This window comes from Vanellus vanellus, assembly GCF_965231255.1.
Source record: "Vanellus vanellus genome assembly, chromosome: 1".
NCBI lineage: Eukaryota > Metazoa > Chordata > Aves > Charadriiformes > Charadriidae > Vanellus > Vanellus vanellus.
This window is the reverse complement of record NC_138905.1, coordinates 206,836,463-206,852,330: the sequence shown is the minus strand read 5'-3', so window position 1 is coordinate 206,852,330 and position 15,868 is coordinate 206,836,463. Positions and strand designations below refer to the sequence as shown.

Genomic DNA, 15,868 nt, shown 5'->3' with positions numbered 1-15,868 from the left:
TAATATATATGTACTGATAATTTGTCCTCACCTACTGAACTGTGCTCTAGTGTTCTATTTCACTGGAACTGGCCAAACAGCGGTTGAGGTACGTTAAGACATGCCAGTATATTCTGCACAACTGCGTAGGTGATTCTCTTTTTCTTAGATGCATACATCTGCCTCTGAACTAATAATTCTTGAGTACCTCTGTAGCAAACCCAATAAACTAGTTATTCTCAGACATGATTGTTGTGAATTTTGTGTAGTCAAAATGGGTCAGAATAATTATGCCTTATTCTTCTCTTTTGACCAGAAGGGGGGCTTTGAATGGCTACCTCAGATACAAAGTTCTATAGTGTAGGTGGCTCTTACCCTATACGTATAAAAAGACTCAATTTGACAAGTAGTTGACAAGCTTCCACCACATTTGTGTAGCTACTTACTATATTAAATTCTAGTTCATAATTTATGTACTATTAACATCTGATATATTATTTAGGAATAGGATTCATATCACCTGCCTTCAGCAGTCTCTAAGCGTGGTTCTTTATCAAAGCTCCCTTTCTGTGCTCTTTCTATAGCCATTGGAGAAATGTTATAGAAGAGTGTTTGTTCCATATATTGTATAATACATTTACAGTAACTTTTTAGTTTGGATAATAGGTGTGATGTTGGAGTGAGTTGGCTGATTATCCCCACTTACTCTGATTTAATTCCCATCATGGAATGGTATAGGAGCACACAAACTGAATTTCTTTCAAATGAAACTAAATTAAAAAACATGTTCTCAGAGTACACTTAATGCACCCAACCTGCTAATGAACATTAATTCCACATCATCCTAATTAGTCTGAGTAAGATCTCCAGAGTGTGTGTAGTATGGTTTTCAGATCCTCAGTAGATGAATTAACAGATTGTGCCACCCTGATTACTAAAGTTGACATAGCTGTGAATGCTCCTGGAATAAATTGCTTTCCAGGAAAGCCTTTCTCTCTCTCACTCTCTCTCTCTCGATTGTAAAGACAGACAAAATCTCTTCTAAATGACTGGTTACATGATGATTCACATTTTCTGTCAGGACCTCATTTTATGCTGACTGCTTTAGATAATAAATAACATTTCTATATATAATTGAAATGAGATCTGAATAAAATCAGCTGATAAAAGAAAGCAGCACAATGAACTTGAGAATGGGTAATGTGTATCTTCCTTACTGCACTGTTGCAATTTTTTTTTTCTGTGGTTATTTGCAGAATCAGGAATCCTTGAGCTCAAGCTTAAAGCTCTGATTCTTGATATCATTCATAACATTGATGTGGTGAAGCAGCTAAATCAAGCTCAGGTTCACAGTGTTGAAGACTGGGCTTGGAAGAAGCAGCTGAGATTTTATATGAAAGACCAAAAATGTTATGTTCAGATGGTAGATGCTGAACTCCAATATACTTATGAATATCAGGTGTGGTATTTTTAATTTTTATCTGGTGGCTTTTATATATGCGTCAAACGCTTTCTCATTTCACACATGCTGCTGGTTGCCTCCCAACTGTTGCCATTTTTTTCAGCTTTGTTGTGTCCTTAGCAAGCTGTTTAATAGAAAATACTAAAAGATAATAATTTTCATTCTTGATATTGATGGGTCAATGTATGGAAAGCAACTACATTATCATATAAAGATTTTTAGTATGCTTGCTACTTTTATATATCAGAGTGCAATTTCATCTGCGTTGACCCCTTTTCCATAATTCTAAAAAACATTCTACAATGTTTTGACATTTGGTATAAAATCAGAAAAACATCATAACTGTAAAGAAATTAATATACTTAATGGGACAGTAATCTTGACTGTTGTGTTATGTTTTCAAATTAATGACTTATGAATGAAATTAATGAAAGTACATATTCAATAATTTCTCTCTACCAATCAATATAATTTGTTTTGTTTCTGCAGGGTAATTCCCCTAAACTTGTTTACACACCTTTGACAGATAAGTGTTACCTAACTCTTACTCAGGCTATGAAGATGGGCCTTGGAGGAAATCCCTATGGTCCAGCTGGAACTGGAAAGACAGAATCAGTAAAGGCCTTGGGTGGACTTCTTGGAAGACAAGTATTAGTCTTTAATTGCGATGAGGTGAATATGGTTCTGTATAATTTATGAAGTGGTTATCTATGCCCATACTTCATGAACTAATATTATATTCCAGGAATACTTTTGAAATTTGTCAGTTTACATATGAAATTTGTGGTTATTTCCAATGAAATATTTTTTAATAGATGGGAAGACAGTCTTTCATTACTTTCTTGTTATTTGAATTTTGATAGTATGCTTTTTAATTTTAAGGGCATTGATGTGAAGTCGATGGGGCGCATATTTGTGGGCTTAGTGAAGTGTGGTGCCTGGGGCTGTTTTGATGAATTCAATAGACTGGAGGAAGCTGTATTGTCTGCAGTATCCATGCAGATTCAGACAATTCAACATGCATTGAAGAAACATAGCCCTGTATGTGAGATGCTTGGCAAAAAGGTACAGCAAAACTTATTTTCTTCTTATAAAAATAGTCTATAAACAGCTAGGTCAAACTTAAAAACTGATTACTGTAACTAAATATTAGTCCACCCAACATTTCTCAATACAGATTCCTATTACAATGTCCTATTAAAATGCACTTCTAATACTAGGTTGAAATGGATCATAATTCTGGAATTTTTATCACGCTGAATCCTGCTGGAAAAGGCTATGGTGGAAGACAAAAGCTGCCTGATAACCTCAAACAACTTTTTAGGCCAGTTGCTATGACTCATCCAGACAATGAACTCATTGCAGAAGTGATTTTGTATTCAGAGGGCTTTAAGGATGCTAAAACACTTGGTAGAAAATTAGTGGCTATTTTTAATCTAGCAAGGTAAGCTTTTTTCTTTTTCTTAGCTGTGCTACCTTTCTAATTCTCTTCCCTCCTGCTTTATTTTAGCATTGATCCTTGTGGTTATCTCACTGTCATCTTGTATCTTCTGCATCTAGTCTATACCAAAGTATGACTGTAGGGATACAGTCTACACATACTTTCTGTTAATTCTCTGTAATATTTTATGACTTGGATATTGCAGAAAGCTATGTGTCAGAAACAAAACCAGAAATAAAACTCCATGTTTGGAGTCATCCAAAGTTTTATATTCACTGTAGCTCTTAAACTGAATGTGATACCATACAAATCTCTGTGGAAACTAATTTAATTTATAAACCAAAAATATTGCAATATATTGGGAAGTTCAGATGTGAAAATATCTGGAATGCAGTTATAATCTCAAGATGTCAAAGTATTCCTCCCCTATTATGCTCATTAAATATGAATGTGAGTGTATGAATGCTCACAGACATTGTGTTGAATTTAGACTCTGGAAGTTGTTGAAATGCAAGCGGCTATTCAGTTATAAGTGTGAATATTAGAGAGAACAAAGTTCAGAGGTTTTACTTAGTGCTGTTGGGGACAATAATAAATACATTAGCTGAAAATTTCAGTGTGTTATTGGTTATATCTCTGAAACACATTACAGAGGGTGCTACAAATACTCATCAGTTTCTTTTTTGCCCAAAACCATGTTATGAGCATATTCATTTGCCAAACAAAAATTTCAGGTGCTGTCACCTAAATCTTATTACAATATTGCTGTTTTTAAATTTAGGGAGCTTCTGACACCACAGCAGCACTATGATTGGGGTTTACGAGCATTGAAGACTGTTTTGAGAGGCTGTGGTAGTCTTCTTCATCAGCTGAAGAAAAGTGAAGCAAAGCAAGAAAGTAAGGTTGAGCATGCCAAACTTTTGATTATTTAGGATATTGTACAGGTATCATTCACTACAGCTTTCTTTTTCACTGGAGCTTTGAGAAGCCATGGCTTGAATCTGGAGGCAATTTAGAAAATAAAAATATCCGTGAACGTCCTCCTTCATTAGCAGATCACAGAAGACTGTTGTCATATTCCAGATTGAGCTTTTCTATTATAAGAATGTAGATATAGGACACAAATATTGCTTCTTGTTCACTTAAACAGTGTATATCTATCCAGACTATACTGCAAGTTTTTGGAGACAGCCTCAGTTTGCAAATCCTGGCATAACAAATGGTCTGACAGCTTCAAAGAATATTTAATGGACTTTAGTTTGGATCTGCCAAAGAGGGATTATCAGCAATGTGTTTTAAGGCATGTTCCTGTCACTGTTCCTTGCTATGACATTTTAGCTTCATGTTTAGATATGTGAAATTTGCTGAAATTTGTTTGGTCTGGTTTAAATTATAATTTTCAGTAACCCTGGGAAAGGCAAGATAGATGGATTTAGCTTATGATTTAGACTCAGAATTTTTTCTTTTGTGTTTATTTTGTTTCGTTTTGTTTTGTTTTTCCGTGTTTTTTTATCTCAGCTTGAGGAGCTTAAGATATTTCCAACAAATGCAGTTTCCTGTTTCTTTATGCTTGCTTGTATTGTTGAGTCAGAATCCTTTGGCATGTCAAAATGTTGGCCATGTTCTTGAATGTTGCTTAAATTTTTTGTTACTTCCTTTAGTAAAGCAGTTCTGCCTTTCTAAATCAAGTTCCTTAATGTCACCATTTTTCCTCTTAACCTTTTATCATGCTACTTAGAAAATTTGCCTGTACAAGTATTTGCATTTAAGACATTGTTCAGGATGAAAAACCTTGAACTTTTTTCAAATTCTAGGAGGGTATACTCATCTTTAACCTCTGAAATATTTGGGAAGCAGCCACAGGAAAAAGGGAAGTTAGGGAATGGATGCTTTCTGTCCCTTGTGTTGAATCTGGGCTATAGTGCATTCTAGTTTGAGGCAATTGTGCATTCAGAAGGAGGGCTGAAACACAGGATGATTTTCACTTGTGGTTCCTAGTCCTGCTCTCTGAAAATGTACTTGTTTTACATGAGAAAGTAATTTGATTAAAAAAGCAAAACATGAGATCGGAGCCGTGAGCCTTTCCTATCATGAGTATCTTTATTTTTCTGGCAGAGTAAATTTTTCTTGTGGCTGTTTTCGTTCTGGTCCCAAAACACTCACGTGTCCGTGGTACTTTAGATTCAAGAGAAGTTGTGGAGATTGTTCACTTCTGCAATATTCATAGTTAATTAGGATGCACTTGAGAGATGTGACTTCAAGCTGCCTCTGGCAGAGTAAGGTCTGGAATCCAGGTCCTTAATTTCTTTCATGAGTGCTTTCACAAGTAAGCTATTGTGTGCTGCTACTCTTAGTCCTGTTTTAATCATTAGGCTATTATGTACTACCTGGGCAGCATCATAACCGTCCCATGTATGTATAGAATGCATTTGTGAGCATATATGGTACTTACAGTAAGGCACTCATCTAACTTCTAAGTAGTGGTCCATGAACTTGAATGTAGTCTGCACTATGTTTCCACCTTCAGTATCTCAGCAGTATGGGCTCAAATGCTGGTATATTCCAAGGAACCCACCCCCACCTCCCCCAACAAACAGCTTAAGCTGATCTGGCTTCTTTGCTTTTATTTCCAGTTAATGAAAGTCACATAGTCGTTCAAGCTCTGCGGCTTAATACCATGTCAAAGCTCACATTTGCAGACTGCGCCCGATTTGATGCACTGGTTAAAGATGTATTTCCTGGCATTGACTTTCAAGATGTGGAGTATGCTGTGTTAACTACAGCTTTACAACAAGTCTTTGAAGAAGCAAACTTGGAAATTATAAGCACCCAGGTAAACATCAATTACAGCAACAAACAATATGAGTTATTCTGATTTAGAACTGATTCATATTACATTAATTGACTCATTTCTTTTTACTTTTGAAAGAATTTTTTATAAAAAGTGAGAATAACTAATACTTATATTCTAATTACATGTATATAAAAAAATAGATGTGTGTATTGGAAGCATAGTAAATCAGTTGTGTAATTGAAAGAAAAATAGTACAAGGAAAATTCACATGTGAACATGTGACATGGTTTTGTTCACGCTGGTTACAAATTCCAGTGAATGTTTTGGACAGGAAAGATTTAAATAAGTGAGCATTTGGTTTTATCAAGCAGTTCCGTGTCTCATTTATATTTATTTGTTGTAGGGCTGGATGAAGTTTTGTGACTAAAGGTTCATTAATTTCTCAGTAAAAATATGCCCCAAGAGGGCTGTTATTTTTATATTAGTAATTTAGTGAAATGCTTCTAACATGCAAAATAAGTTTTTTGACATTCTTGAGTATCATAATTTTAATTACTTCTGCAAATATCTATTGTTTTAAAAAATAAAATTACAGAAACAAAGTGCATGCAAAGTAAATTGGAAAAACATTAAAAAAGAACATGATTGATTTAGATTTACAACTTCACGTAGCCATGATCTCTTTTGTTATCTAGATCAAGAAGGCTTTGGAATTATATGAACAACTACGTCAAAGAATGGGTGTAGTTATTGTAGGTCCAAGTGGTGCAGGTAAATCAACGCTTTGGCGGATGTTAAAGACAGCACTTGGTAAAACTGGCAAAGTCGTGAAACAGTATACTGTGAATCCCAAAGCTATGCCTCGACATCAGTTGCTAGGCCATATTGACATGGATACCAGAGAATGGTCTGATGGCGTGCTTACAAATAGTGCTCGACAAGTGGTACGAGAACCCCGAGGTATGTTTTGTGAGGGAGTAGCATCATTACGCTTAAATTACTTAAATTGTTTATTTTCAGTTGCATTTTTATATTATGTTATTATTTGTGCATAGCATAAGGTAAGAAAAACTTTTGGTGACAGTCATAGTCGACAACACTCGTGTACTTTCCAAATTTTGTGATAAGAGAGCAAAAATAGGCATCAGAAAATAAAACATGTAAGGAATAAGGAATATCTTCAAAGAGTTTATATTTAATTCGCAATGAAGGAAGAGTAATAAATAGTGTTAAAATAGCACGAGGTGATATTCTTTAATTGTTTTTCTTGGGTTTGATATTTTATTTTTGTGTCTGGAAATAGATATTACTTCATGGATAATTTGTGATGGTGATATTGATCCTGAGTGGATTGAATCTTTGAATTCCGTTTTGGATGACAACAGATTGTTGACTATGCCCAGTGGAGAAAGAATTCAGTTTGGCTCTAATGTCAACTTTATATTTGAAACTCATGACCTCAGCTGTGCCTCTCCTGCTACAATATCTCGAATGGGAATGATTTTTCTGAGGTAAGTCACAGAAGTATTACATATTTTTAAATTAAGCAAATATACCTACTTTTCTGTTCTTGAAAGATAGTCTAAAGTGGATGGAGCGATTTAATTACTAGCTTACACTTATGAAGCAAGTTTACTTTAGGTTGTATGTACCTTCTATGCTGTCCTGTTATATCCTTTTGGCTAATATATCTCAGACTTTTTGAAAGAGACATGGTGGATTCTTTGTGTGTGACCCTTAGAAACCCCAAATATTGATTAGAAATTCTTGTTAAAGTCTTTCCCTGAACTTTTCCTAGAATTTTTTTATTCCCTTTGAAGCAGTCTATGTGAAGATTTGTATTGAGTTTTATTTGTTTGAATCTTGTTTTGTTTTGTTTTGACTTAGTGATGAAGATACAGACCTTAATTCTCTGATAAAGTCTTGGTTAAGAAGTCAGCCGGAAGAATGCAGATACAACCTTGAAAATTGGATTGGGGACTATTTTGAAAAGGCTTTAAACTGGGTTGTGAAGAAGGTAAATAACCAAATACTTAATACATTTTCAGCTTCTGTTGAAATGATCCATTTATCTAGTTAAACACTGAAGAGATCATTCATATTAGTTTTTAAATTTTAAGTAAAAAAAAGTCTCAGTGCTTTTTTTGATTGCTGTTTTCTTCATAAGATTAGTACTGGAACCATTCTAATCAGTTTCCAAACACTAATTGCTCTACTTAAAGTTTTGAAGCATTTAATACAATTTTAACTAAAACCACATATTTCTGTGAAACTTAATAACTGTCTTTAATTTTCCATACTAGATATTTCTTTATATGTTTTCAAAGACCTGAAAAATCTGACTGTCTAAACTAAAAAATGAAGAAGTGAATAAATTCTTTTTCTAGATTTAAGTTACTGACTATAGAAAAAATAACCCTAAAATATGAACAGTTGCACAGTGTAGACCGGAGCTTGTAATACGCTGGGGAGAAATGTAATGCTAGACACCTAAAAGAATTGATAGAGGCATATCTAAAAAAGTAGTCTGATTGTTCATAATGGTAAATTTTTACAGCTCCCACTAATATGTTCTGGATTTAAGTATATAACTTTAGCTCTTTAGGATTCAACTCAAAACCTTAACTGAAAGATGTTTTAATAGGTGAAATGTAATATGTAATAACAGTATTAAAACAGGGTAGTCCAAAACCTTGTGCATTATCTGGATTATGTGATTCTGGGACTGTGGTGGGTTGACCCTGGCTGGACACCAGGTGCCCACCAAAGCCGTTCTATTGCTCCCCTTCTCAGCTGGACAGGGGAGAGAAAATACCACGAAAGGCTCGTCGTTCAAGGTAAGGGCAGGAAGAGATCATTCAGAATTATTGTCATGGGCAAAATGGTCTCGACTTGGGGAAAATTAATTTAATTTTTTACCAATTAGAAGTCAGAGTAGAGTACTGAGATATAAACCCCAAATCTTAAAACACCTTCTCCCCATGCCTCCCTTCTTCTTGAGCTCAACTTCACTCCTGATTTCTCTACATCCTCCTCCCAGCAGCGCAGAGGGATTGGTATTGGGGCTTGTGGTCAGTTCATCAGCTCTGCTGCTCTGTCCTTCTCAGGGGGGAGGGCTTCTCACACTCTTCCCCTTCTCCAGTGTGGGGTCCTTCCCATGGGAGACAGTCCTCCATGAACTTCTCCAATGTGAGTCCTTCCCACAGGCTGCAGTTCTTCATGAACTGCCCCAGCGTGGGTCCCTTCCACAGGGTGCAGTCCTTCAGGAACAGACTGCTCCAGTGTGGGTCCGCTGTAGAGTCACAAGTCCTGCCAGGAACCTGCTCATGGGGCCACAGGCCCACAGGCCAGGAACCTGCTCCAGTGCAGGCTTCCCATAGGGTCACAGCCTCCTTTGGGCATCCACCTGTTCCAGTGTGGGGTCCTCCATGGGCTGCAGGTGGATATCTGCTCCACCGTTAACCTTCATGGGCTGCAGAGGGACAGCCTGCCTCACCACGGTCTTCACTGAGGGCTGCAGGGGAATCTCTGCTCCCACACCTGGAGCACTGCCTCCCCCTGCTTCTTCACTGACCTTGGGGTCTGCAGAGTTGTTTCTCTCACATATTCTCACTCCTGTCTCTGGCTGCAATTCCACAGTTGGGTTTTTTCCCCCTTCTTTAATATATTAATCCCAGAGGCACTACCACTGTCACTGATGGGCTCTGCCTTGGCCAGTAGCGGGTCCATCTTGGAGCCGGCTGGCATTGGCTCTGTCAGACATGGTGGAAGCTTCTAGAAGCTTCTCACAAAAGCCACCCCTGTAGCCCCCCCACTACCAAAACCTTGCCATGCAAACCTAATTCAGGGACATATATAAAGATAATTGTTCTGCATATGCTATATTTTCTTAAGTAGTCTGGATGCTTTCCTGACTCCCCTTCATCTGAAGGAGTTACATTTACATTGAACAAGTGGCTTCCATTGCACAAAACATTATTTAGGAGAAATCACCACTGCCCTGGCCCATAAGCTAGTGATTGTGAGACCTGTATTACCTCCTCTTCGGGAACACATATGGTCCTGTTGTCCTTTTAATATTGTTTCCCTTCTTGCTTCTTTCTCCCATTGAGGTTTTTAAACTATTAAAGTATCTTCAGGTGGATACAGAGGAAAAACCATGACACTAATCCTGAGGCTGTACATCCCCTTTGGTACTAAAGAGCAAAATCCATAAAGAATCCATTCATGAGAAACATTGCCGGTATACAGTTATGTTGATTTCTGATAGATTCTCAAAATCTGTAAGGAAAGTTCTGATTGCTTATCCTAAATTACATAAATACATGGTCTGGAATTAAAACTTCCAAATCAATGCTTAAAAATAATTTCAATTTTCTAGAATTTTCTAGTGTTGAGATCTTTCCTCATTTGTAGAAGTGTCAAAGAGCAATGAGTAATAGTCTGCTAGCAATACATTTTTAGCAGTATATTCAAATCTCCTACAACTTGCAATTTACAGAATGACTCTGTGGTAGAAACAAGTTTAGTTGGAACTGTGATGAATGGACTGTCTCATCTTCATGGCTGCACTGATCGCGGACAGTTTATTATTAACTTGTTACGGGGTCTCGGTGGCAATCTGAACATGAAATCACGACAAGAATTTGCAAAAGAGGTAATCTTTTTCAGCAAGTTTATTAAAAATTTCTCAGTGTATGTAGTAGGAATAGTGATTTTCTGTCATCTTAACAATGCAAAATTACATTAATAGAATAACTGTGCTTTAATTTGTTTGTAATCTGTATTGTCTATAGGGAAATAGCTCAGAAGTAAAGGAATGTTTCATATGTCCCTAAGATGCTGCTAAGTGCATCCAGCCCAGATAGCAAACCTTTGGTGCTGCACCAAGAGATACAGAATGGCCTCTGCCCATATTGTTTTATGCAAGGACCCACTATAGCAGACTCTCTGTGTGTGTGTGTATATAGAATCATAGAATAGTTTGGGTTGGAAGGGACCTTTGAAGGTCATCTAGTCCAACCTGCCTGCAATGAGCAGGAACATCTTCAACTAGATCAGGTTGCTCAAAGCCCCGTCCAGCCTGGCCTGGAATGTTTCCAGGGATGGGGCATCTACCATCTCTCTGGGCAACTTGGTTCAGTGTTTTACCATACTCAACGTAAAAAAAAATTCTTACTTCTGTCTAGTCTAAATCTACTGTCTTTTAGTTTAAAGCCATTACCCCTTGTCCTACCACAACAGGCCCTTCTAAAAAATTTGTCCCCATCTTTCTGGTAGGCCCCCTTTAAGTGCTGGAAGGCCACAATAAGGTCTTCCTGAAGCATTCTCCAGGCTGAATAACCCCAACTCTCTCAGCCTGTCTCCTTACAGGAGAGGTGCTCTAGCCCTCTGATCATTTTTGCGGCCCTCCTCTGGACCCACTCCAACAGGAGCGCTGAGTGTGCACTCAATCCCACTGTCAGTGTCATTTATGAAGATATTGAAGAGTACCGGTCCGAATACGGACCCCTGAGGGACAACGCTTGTCACTGATCTCCATCTGGACATTGAGCCATTGACTACTACCCTCTGGATGTGACTATCCAACCAATTCCTTATCCACTGAATAGTCCACCCATCAAATCCATACCTCTCTAATTTGGAGAGAAGGATGGGAGGGACTGTTTCAAAGGCCTTACAGGAGTCCAGATAGATGACATCTGTAGCTCTTCCCTTGTCCACTGATGTAGTCACTCTGTCATAGAAGGTCACTAAGTTGGTCAGGCAGGACTTGCCCTTGGTGAAGCCATGCTCGCTGTCTCGAATCACCTCCCTGTCCTCCATGTGGCTTAGCATAGCTTCAAGGGGTATCTGTTCCATCATCTTCCCAATATGTTTTGTGATCTTCACCATGTATATATGATCATATGATCTTCACAATATGTAGTGTGTAAATGTAATACAGATTTATTTTGTGTTTTTTTTTTTTTTTTTTTTTTTTCTTCTGTTCAGAATGCTTGAAATAATAATGTGAGGGCTTTGTGGCACTTCACCAGGGAGGTGTTCTTACAGCATTATTTTGAGATTATGTATTGTATGCACTGGGGTTTGGTTCTGTCTTTTTGTGGATACTTGAGGGCACAAGGACTAGGGAATAGTGTTGATAAACTTTGTGGGTATACTGGTCCATAGCGTCTACAGAAGGCCGTCCCTGTAGGTAGTTATCTCCCCAATCATGCTTGGGTTTTGCGTTGGAGAGAAGGAAACAGTTCTTTCCAAAAGACAGCCTGGAGCTATAATGTATATACAAGGCAGATAGTAAAGGTTTTAGGCTCGGCTTCTGGAATTAGCTATTGATGCATATGAAGGAGTTATGTCATTCTTATGATTATTATTAAGTATGTTGCCTAATATGAAAAAAAGTTTATTTAAAGCTTTGCTAAATACATTTTATGTTCTTTCTATTATGGAAAGTAATATGTGGAAGAGTAATATGTTACTGTTTAGTTGAGGACTTAAACATAAAGCATATGCATAGCATGACTGAATTTTCAAAGGCAGCCTTAAAACTATCAAATTGAAGAATTAAATATTTGATTTCACAGAATTATTCTTTGAACATTAGCTTAAAATTTTAGATCTTCTCATTAGGAGTATGGATTTACCTCAAGCTTTCTTTTTATTTTTTTAAAAGATCTTCTGTTGGGCACAAGAATCTCTACCAGATCCAAGGAAGCCCCTGGACACATATTATGACACTGACATGGGACAGCTAATGCTATATCAACTGAAAAAAAATGAAAATCTAACAGCTGAGGACTTCAGTAATCTCCAAACACTTCCTGTCATTCAAACCCCTGACATGCAGAGAAGTTTAGATTACTTTAGACCCTGGCTAGACTTTAACAATAAGCAGCCGTTTCTTCTTGTGGGTCCTGAAGGATGTGGAAAGGGGTAAAAAGTATTTCTTTTTAAAGAAAAATATACTTCTAGCTATTTGTCAAAGTTTGTAATATTTTGTTATAGTGCTTTTATCATTTGACTTTCTGCTAGAATATCACTTGTTTAGGTTACTAATGAAACAAGCCTTCTGTAGTGGCAAATAGGTAAATAATTATGAAGATCTACGGGAAAGTTCAGGCTGCCACTATGCATCTAAGACATCTGAATGAGGCTTTTAGATATGAAACAGGACCTTTGGAAAACCTGTACTGTCCTGGAACAACATCTGAAAGATACATGAGGTATCCAGCCTCATCTCAAGAGGCACTAGGTGCCTGTGTGCAGGCAAAGGAATTTAGCTCATTCTATTGCCTATCTTAGATTCCTTATTTAGATGGGTTGGATCACTATATACAAGGTATTGAGGCTAGGTATTTGTTTTGCGTAGCCGTGTACTACACTTTTACTGAATTTCTCGAATGGAAAATATTACAATTTTAAAGGCAAGAATGTTTAATTCAGCAAACCTCATGCATCACCTATTACATTAATACAGTATGTAGTATATGCATTTTAATTCAAAATATAGGCAATATCTTTGGATATACAGTATTTTAATGCATTTATGTTTTACTTATGCTTATATGTATGTACACACTTGCTTTTTCAGGATGCTTCTTCATTATGCATTTTCTCAACTCCGATCCACTCAGATTGCTACCATTCACTGCAGTGCACAAACTACTTCTCAACATCTTCTACAAAAATTAAGTCAAACTTGCATTGTAATCAGTACAAACACTGGGCGAGTGTACAGACCAAAGGACTGTGAAAGGCTTGTTTTGTACTTAAAGGATATCAATCTACCTAAACCTGATAAATGGGGAACAAGCACTCTCGTGGCTTTTCTACAGCAGGTGAACACTTACGTCTGTTATTTATAGAGACACTTAAGTATACTGGAAATAGTTTAGTGTATGTAGTAAATACCTACATTGATTATTTTCAGAGTTAATATCCTGCATCTGTATTGACATTAGTTTTGTTTCTACTTTGATAGAATATGTAGGTGTCACCCAGAAATAAGATACCATTTTTATTTGGCTTATATGCATAAGGTCAGGTTGGCCAGGGCTCTGAGCAACCTGATCTAGTTGAAGGTGTCCCTGCTCATTGCAGGGGAGTTGGACTAGGCGACCCTTAAAGGTCCCTTCCAACCCAAACTATTCTATGGTTCTATGATTCTGTGATAAGTAAATAAAGACAATGCTTGCCTCAATGAGTTATAATGCAGTAGGCATATGAATGACAAGAAAATGATCACTTGTCAACATTGATACACCAAGGGCAAGTCATGCTTGACCTACTTGATAAACTTCTATGATGAAATGTCAGACCTGGTAGACAAGGGGAGAGCAGTCCATATAGTCTACCTGGACTTCACTAAGGCTGTTCATGCTGTCCCCCAAAAGATGCTTGCAGAAAAGCTGCTGATGTATGTGCTGGATGAGTAGTTAGTGAGGTGGGTTGAAAACTGGCTGAATAGTCAGGCCCAGAGGGTGGTGATCAGTAGCACAAAGTCTAGTTGGAAGCCAGTACCTGTTTAACATCTGCATTAATGATCTGGAGAATGGGGCAGAGTGTACCCTTGGTGAGTTTGCAGCTGACACCAAATTGGGAGGAGTAGTATTCCTCTGGCAATTAAGAAACCAGTAATAATGGATGGTATACTTCTCACTATTTTTTTTTATTTTATTTTTTTGTAATGTACTCTGTTCGCTTTCTTTTAATGAAACATTTATTTAATTATTACAGGTTCTTACATATCAAGGATTTTATGATGAAAATCTGGAATGGGTTGGTTTAGAAAACATCCAAATTGTGGCTTCCATGTCTGCTGGAGGAACATTAGGAAGACATAAACTTACCTCCAGATTTACTTCTATTGTTCGTCTCTGTGCAATTGAGTAAGTATGTGGAAATTAGGTTGACCCTCAGAACTCAGATTCAGCCTCTGTCTTATAAGGCCCTTGCTCAATTTAGTCTTTATGAAGATGTGGCTGTTCTAGTCTTTCATCTTTTCCAACAACTTTGGATCTTCAGATTTGGTGCTGTTTGGTGCCTCTTGTCACTAGAAACCAGCTAAGGAGCAATCTACCTATCTGTTGATGGTGAAGTGTTTGAGATATGTTTCCTGTTGGATGATTTTGCTTTCAGTAAACTGCTTTCTGCAGCATCATATTAAGGTTCTGTTTTGTTACAAAATTGGAGAAATTGTAAAGAAGTAAGTTTGGTTTTAAGTTTGAACACATTTACAGATGTATTTAGAAAATTTCTGAGGGTGGCCTATTGCAATAAAACTGTAATTTTAGTTAGCTGCTAGATGGAGATGCTATTCATTGAAATGACTCAGTAATTGCATATATAACTTTGAATTACTTTTAATAAAAAATTAACAATGATAGTCCTTAATGATTTTTTTTTTCTTTGTAGCTATCCAGAAAGAGACCAACTGCAAACTATTTATAGTGCTTACTTGGAACCTGTACTGCAGAAAAACTTAAAGAATCACCCTGTTTGGGGTTCTTCACCAAAAATACATCAGCTAGCAGGATCTATGGTTCAAGTATATGAACAGGTATGGAAATTTAATTTCTTTATTCAAGGAAGTGAAGAATTCATGTTTTGTGCTTTTTTTTTTATTTAAATAATTAGATATTGATATTAAAAAAGAATAAAAAGGTTTATCAGTATTAAAATTCAAGTTTATATCTTTTTCATAATGTTGATATCAATTTTAGAGCTACTTACTTGCAGAGAATCCTAGGTATTAGAGGCAAACTGAATAAGTGGTAAGTGCTCTTGCTTTCCCACAGTTTCATTGTGTGATTTTGGCAAGCATTTTAACCAATCTGTGCTTTCAGTTCCTGATTTATAAAATGTGTATAGTGGTGTTTTCCTACTTAATGGATAAGGAAACAGTGTACTTCAAAGATTGTTAGGTGCTCAGATGTGATGGATAGGGATAAGAGATATGAGGGTGGAGTCCTTTACACACATCAAGGACTACCTATTAAAATTTTATAGTGTTAAAACCAGGTATTTATTTATTTATTTATTGTATGTTCCAACAATGTATGCATGTCCCCATCTAGACCGAGCCATGACATGAAACCAATCTTTATGACTGGAATGTGGTTATAGTCGCTGGCTAACATGCACCAGTTAGCACAAGGTCCATATGGTATTATCAATGTATTCTAAGAAA

General features: G+C 36.9%; 1 protein-coding gene across 1 annotated transcript in view; it reads left to right on the top strand.

The window, feature by feature from the left end:
* Window positions 1-15,868, top strand: part of DYNC2H1 (dynein cytoplasmic 2 heavy chain 1) — a gene marked incomplete at its 5' end in the record, with an annotated part of 191,497 nt that overhangs the window by 33,344 nt on the left and 142,285 nt on the right. Inside the window, 14 exons of the mRNA XM_082483473.1 lie at window positions 1,236-1,438; window positions 1,931-2,113; window positions 2,324-2,506; window positions 2,662-2,885; window positions 3,664-3,779; window positions 5,516-5,715; window positions 6,372-6,636; window positions 6,980-7,187; window positions 7,564-7,693; window positions 10,178-10,333; window positions 12,353-12,612; window positions 13,271-13,517; window positions 14,416-14,567; window positions 15,094-15,238. Of these exons, the coding sequence (XP_082339599.1) occupies window positions 1,236-1,438; window positions 1,931-2,113; window positions 2,324-2,506; window positions 2,662-2,885; window positions 3,664-3,779; window positions 5,516-5,715; window positions 6,372-6,636; window positions 6,980-7,187; window positions 7,564-7,693; window positions 10,178-10,333; window positions 12,353-12,612; window positions 13,271-13,517; window positions 14,416-14,567; window positions 15,094-15,238 (2,672 nt within the window). The remainder of the gene's footprint in view (window positions 1-1,235; window positions 1,439-1,930; window positions 2,114-2,323; window positions 2,507-2,661; window positions 2,886-3,663; window positions 3,780-5,515; window positions 5,716-6,371; window positions 6,637-6,979; window positions 7,188-7,563; window positions 7,694-10,177; window positions 10,334-12,352; window positions 12,613-13,270; window positions 13,518-14,415; window positions 14,568-15,093; window positions 15,239-15,868) is intronic.